Here is a 6,000-nt window from a genome sequence, read left to right on the forward strand (position 1 = left end):
CTCAGCCCAAACGTCCTGTGTCAGACCTCCTATTCTGTCCATCTGCTTCACAATCAAAGCAGGGCCCCATTTTTTTCAGCTGCCACCGACTGGAATCTGGCTGTTTGCGACTTGACCCACATTTGCTGTTGCTAAATGCTAGCACAACTAATTAGACCTTAATCACTTCCTAATGGCTGTGTTTTTCAGAGTGCTCTCATTAAATGTAGTCCTGAAGGGGGAAATGCATCTTTAAAAATTTTATAAAATTATAATAGAGAGCATTAAGCCATGTGAGCCCCTGGTACAGGGGTTACATTTACAAATAGACCATTGGCATGAGCTAAATATAAAGAGCTAAATACATTTATTTTCTGTATAAGTATTTTAGAAACGTTTTTGCAGTTGTTAGCTTTTAAAACTCTAGAACTCTTTGAAAGCTAATGTCAAAACATGACATTCTCTATACTTTGACTACAGTACTGCCCCCTACTGGGTATATTCTCCACTTATAGTTATATCCCCCTAATACTGTTTAGATATGTCCAGACAACGTGCAAAAGAAACGTATTTCAATATAATTCTGCGGCTCATTTTCAATAAGAATAATCTATATTGAAATGTAAAGTATATAAATAAACAGACATGTGGTTTAGCTTTTTTCTTATGTCCTTAGAGCTAGTTGGATACTGCTAGGGATATTATGAGGAACTACAAAATAAAAATGATTCAAGAGGAAAGAGAAAACATTTACTGAGATAAATGTATTCAGAGAAATGTCAAATGAAAAACTAACTAGAGAAATCGACCCATACTGTTCATTTTAAAGTAAAATAAAATACTGTGAAAAGAAAAACAGTAGTTGCAGGTTAATGGGAGACCAACCCAGGAGTAGTAACAGCAATGAATAACTTTCTGTGTGTGTGTGTGTAATTTATCCCACCACGTGCTCCTCCTCCCTCACCGGCCGTTAATGTTTGAATATTCAAATAACACTGGTGCATGTGTGAAGTGCTCTGAGCAGCATTTAGAATCCTGGTCTGTCAGTCTCTGGTAAGTTCTTCTTAAGACACTTCTCCAAATATGCTTGTTTAATATACTTTCTTTTTTTAAAAAAAACCAGAAAACTCTGTAGTCATTGAACTAACTCAGTTAATATTAACTCAGAGCTTAGTGAAGAACTGAGTTCTTGTGAGCACATGTAAACATTTGGTTTTTCTAGGACTAACGGCTGTCTGTACAAGTCCATGCCTTATAAGTGCAGCCGCTCTGCTTTGACTTGACCTGTTTGGCAAGACTTAAAGGCACTGCAGTCTGCTCCACTCTGTTTTTATAAACAGCCTCTAATTGCTCCTTCTCGTTGTTAGTTTTTAACAGTTCTGGTGGCCAGCCCTCTCTAAGGTACAGCCATGTCTGGCTGTATCAACAGAGGCCACCTTTATTCCCTTATAAGGTGACTTGGTGTGGGGTAAAACAAGACTTTGTTCTTCACCGTCTGCTTGTTCTTCTCTCTCTCCTTTGTTTCTGGTCAGATATGCCATTGAAGCTCAATGTTTATTTAAAATGTCTTTCTCCTGTGCAGATTCGCCAGAGGGCATGACCTCACAACATTCGGTAATGACTGATCATGCTCTGTCATCTGTGGTGACCTCCACCTCCTCCACCAGCATCTCCGCTGCTACCTCTGCCCAGAATCCTCCCTCATCTTCCTCCTCCTCTTCATCCACCTCTTGCACAGCCATTCCACAGCCAAACGGCAACAGCAAGCCGTGGCGGAGCAAGTCCATGAGCTCCAAACAAGCCTCAGCAGCTTCGACTTCATCCACCAGCGGCCCGGCCCCGGCCATGCAGCCCATCAAGCAGGAGAGAGAAAACTCCAGTAAAGCTGCAGCAGCTGAAGCTCCTCCTAAGGCTGTCCCTCCGAAATCAATGCTGGAGAAGCTAAAGCTCTTCAACAGTAAAGGTGCCTCAAAATCCTCCGCCACTGGAGCCGGACCCCAGACTGAGAACCCTGCACCAGCCAGGCAGGTTGGAGTGGGGCAGGTGGAGAAGGTGGAGACTGCCTCCAACACAGACTGCCTGGAAGATGACGATGGTAACGTCAGACCAGGAATGAATGGGACCAGTAATGGAGCGACACCTACAGCAGGTACTGCAGTTCCCACCACTGCCAGCAGTCCCAAAATTGCCCTGAGGGGCATTGCCCAGCGCACTTTCAGCAGAGCGTTGACTGCCAAGAAGAGCTCTGTCAAAGGCCAAGAAAAAGACAAAGACAAGGGCAAGGAGAAGGAGAAAGAGAAGGAGAAGGAGAAGGGGAAGGAAGTTGGGAAACGTACCTCAGTTCCTGACAGGACAGAGCTGAGGGTGGAGGACTCGAAGGAGGAAACATCACCAACTTCTGTAGACTCGGACAGCTCCATCAAGAAGGCCTCAAAAATTACCAGCTTTATTCCTAAGGGAAGTAAAGCGGCCAAAAAGGAGAATTCCACTCCGGCCCAGAGCGGAATACCAAAGCCTGGAAGCAAAGCCCCAGGAGCCGGGAGTAAGACTTCCTCTGTGAAGGAGGCGGGGGAAAGGCCTCGGAGCATGAGGTTAGGAGGAGGCCTGGTCATGCACCGCAGCCCCCTGGACAGGGACAGGGACAGGGACAGCAGACACTCCAGCTCCACTTCCAGCCTGGCCTCCACTGAGGGCAACAAGGTCAACGCTGCCCCTGCAGGAGGAAGCACAACACAGAGCACAGCCAGCAACACAGTCAGTGTGCAGCTACCTCAGACTCAACAGCACCACAGTCACCCCAACATGGCCACCGTGGCACCTTTCATGTACAGGTGGGTTGATACAGCAGTGCTACAGTGTGAGATAAAGCAGCATAAATAATAATTCAGAAAAAATCTAAACAAATGTTGAATTCTTATTGGATTTATTTACTGTAAAAAGAAAACAAATGTCTGTTGCCTAACCTAACCTGACCTGACCATTTGCCAGCGGCCCCTACTGTGGGCGTCTCTGATCTAGAAATAAAGGATATGACTACAGGCATCTGTGAAGTGTTAACTAGTAACACAGCACATCTGTGTTGAGTTTGAGTCTTAGTGTCGTATGTGCCTGAGCTCCGTGGCAGCAGTGTGCCTCTGACCTCTGTCCTGGTCCCAGTGTGATAAGGAAGGAGATTATTTTCCCTCTCCATGAGTCTTTTCTAACAAGCCCCTCATTAGTCCCCTCTAACTTCCTCCGTCGCGGCCCTTTCCCCTTCTGCACATTCTACACCTGGTACTCCCACTCACCTGACACACCGCTGGTCCTCAGTCGTTAGAAACGCCTGTTAAGTAACATAACAGCAACAGTGGGATTATTCCAAGAGTCACTGTGAGACAATTACTGACCCACCTTTAATGTGTACACTAGTCAACAAGGCCAAAGTCTGGGGCCGAGCACTGAGTGTCAGTTGTGTTTCAGTGCTTTCAAATGTGTTTCAACTCTCAGGTCTACTATTTACTGCAGACCCTGAACTGTATTGATTTTTTTTTCTTCAAACATAAACTAAACTGGCATTTGGGGCTCAGCAGGCTTTAGTTTGGACCTCGGTCACCAGATATAAACCACAGACGATTTAACTGGCAATCAGGATTTATTCCTTTGGCCTGGCATTTTAATGAACGCCAGTGTTTTCAACATGTTAAACACTATTTTCCCAGGTCACAAACGGAGAGTGAGGGGATTATGAACATTGAGAGCAGCTCAGGGGGAAGAGGTGGAGACGTTTCCTACAACAAGACCAGCCAGCCTTCAATCGAGGACCTTTCAGGTGGGCAGTTGCTTGGACACGACTCGTTTCTGTGTTCACTGCAGTCTGAAGACTTTCTGAAGTCGTTCTGTTATCGTTACTTCCAGGTGAAGACCCGGAGACGAGGCGTTTGAGAACAGTGAAAAACATCGCAGATCTGCGGCAAAACCTGGAGGAGACCATGTCGAGCCTGCGAGGGACTCAGGTCACACACAGGTCAGAACAAAGAAGAAGAAATGAATATATTAAAATACAACACAAAGAAACAAATAACAGAATGTAACATGGAAAAATATGCAATATATTTGTATATTTATACAAAACAGACTTTTAACCTCAGATTTGGCTTTGTGCACTAACCCTGACCCAGTCCCTCGAGGGTTTAAAAAGACTAATGTCCTCTTTCTATAAAGACTATATTTTATATGTTGCTGCATTATAGTTCTCTTTTCTTTACCATGTAATATGACTGGTGGAATGTAAGTCAAAAGTATTTCCACAAAAAGTAGTATTACATGCCCATTAGACATTTTTATTAATCCCCATCTTCTCTTCAGTTCATAGACCAGTGTTGACACATTCACATTAAAATACTTAAGGATTTTCAGAAGAAGAAAAGTATTTGTCTTAGTTCTACTTTTTGATGCTTTTTCTTTATAATCATGTGAGCACAAACTGATTCCTGTGTGAAAATTCAGACCTAGTGTTTCATGCTCCTTTTATACAGCAGTTTTTTAGCCTTGTTAACGTATATATTCAGAATTACTCCCAATATTATGAAGACATTTCCTTGTCTTCTCAGTGAAATGTCTGATTAAAACAGTTTTGACTTTGAGGGTTTGTAGATTTAACTTCTTCTAACTTTTTGTATCTCCATGATCAGCACCCTGGAGACCACATTTGACAGCAGCATCACAACTGACATCAGCAATAATGGCAGCGGTGGAGGTGCTGGCAGCAACAACAACAACGCGGGAAGAAGCATCCTCAGCATCACTTCCTCCCGTCCGTCACTGTCGTCGTGGCGACTCGGCCACTCCAGCCCTCGTCTGCAGGCGGGTGACGCTCCGTCCTTGGGGAATGGCTACAGTGGGCGGGGCGTGGGCAGCCAGCCGGGACGTTACCTGTACCCTGGGCACCTTCGACGACAGCTGGCCGGCAGAGGTGGAGCTCTGGACCTTGGAGAGAGGGGTGGAGAGGACATTGACCTGGAGGGCATTGCCATGGAGGTCACCGGGTACATGAGTGATGGAGATGTGTTGAGCAAGAACGCTGCACGTACTGATGATGTCACTAGCGGGTAAGTGGACGGGCAACTGTCCGGAAAATATTTTCCTCCTTTAATTTAGACATTTACTTCAGCTCTAAGAAGTTGCCACAAATATTTACAGTTTCTGGATCAGCACCTTCATGTGATTTGTGATTCCATGCTGCTCCTTTTATAGCTGCTTTACATTTACAAATGTAAATAAATGAATACACATTTTAAATCAGAAAAAGGCAGAATAATAATCTTCTTTAGAATCCATTTTCAGAAAACGAAAAAAGAAAAGTAACCACGGTTGTTTTGTAGTACAAACTGCTTTATACATGGAATAACACTGCAATGAGAAAAAGTCACTTCAAAATGATTGGCTGACAAAACCAGCAGGGGGCGGTAGTGTTCCTTTCTCACATCTTTCTTAGAGCCGTTTTTATTTTGTGTAGATCCCACAAGTATCTGATCTCTCTCGACTGTCTGCAGGTGCTGAGCTGTTGATAAGATTAGAACTTGTTAATTTGTTCTCCCAAAGCCATGTCCATGTCCAAACAGGCCCCCTGCATACTTCGACTATCACAATGTGCAATTTAAACTCCTCTCTTCATGATTATTATCAGACGAAGCCGTAGTCGGCACCAACTTGCCCTCACAGGGCATCAAAGCCCCAGAGACGGAGGCAGAAGGATCTGCTTCAAGATAAAAGCAAATGTAGAGCAGGTCCTCTGTGGTCAGCAAAGAAAGATGATAAACTGATAAACAGGCCTCTCTCTGTCCCCGTCTCTCTCTCTCTCTCTCTCTCTCTGCCTGTACGTCTGTGAAGTGAGAATTACTTCCTCTGATGTTTTGTACTGGTTCACTGGCCCAGAGGCAGCCGTTCAGGTCAAGGGAGCTAAGTGTTCTTCAAGTAGTGATTGTGTGAGTGAACAGACAAAAGACCAGACCACAGCCACACCTGGACAGGTGAATGACACGT

The 6,000-nt window shown here is 44.6% G+C and overlaps 1 protein-coding gene across 1 annotated transcript in view; it reads left to right on the forward strand.

Moving 5' to 3' along the window:
• Positions 1–6,000, forward strand: part of nav2a (neuron navigator 2a) — a 75,694-nt gene that overhangs the window by 31,664 nt on the left and 38,030 nt on the right. The window contains exons 8-11 of the mRNA XM_025053530.1: positions 1,562–2,810; positions 3,678–3,787; positions 3,874–3,982; positions 4,650–5,066. Coding sequence (XP_024909298.1) covers positions 1,562–2,810; positions 3,678–3,787; positions 3,874–3,982; positions 4,650–5,066 — 1,885 coding nt within the window. The remainder of the gene's footprint in view (positions 1–1,561; positions 2,811–3,677; positions 3,788–3,873; positions 3,983–4,649; positions 5,067–6,000) is intronic.

This window comes from Cynoglossus semilaevis, unplaced genomic scaffold (genome assembly GCF_000523025.1).
Source record: "Cynoglossus semilaevis isolate Cse_v1.0 unplaced genomic scaffold, Cse_v1.0 scaffold1033, whole genome shotgun sequence".
NCBI classification, from domain to species: Eukaryota; Metazoa; Chordata; class Actinopteri; order Pleuronectiformes; family Cynoglossidae; genus Cynoglossus; species Cynoglossus semilaevis.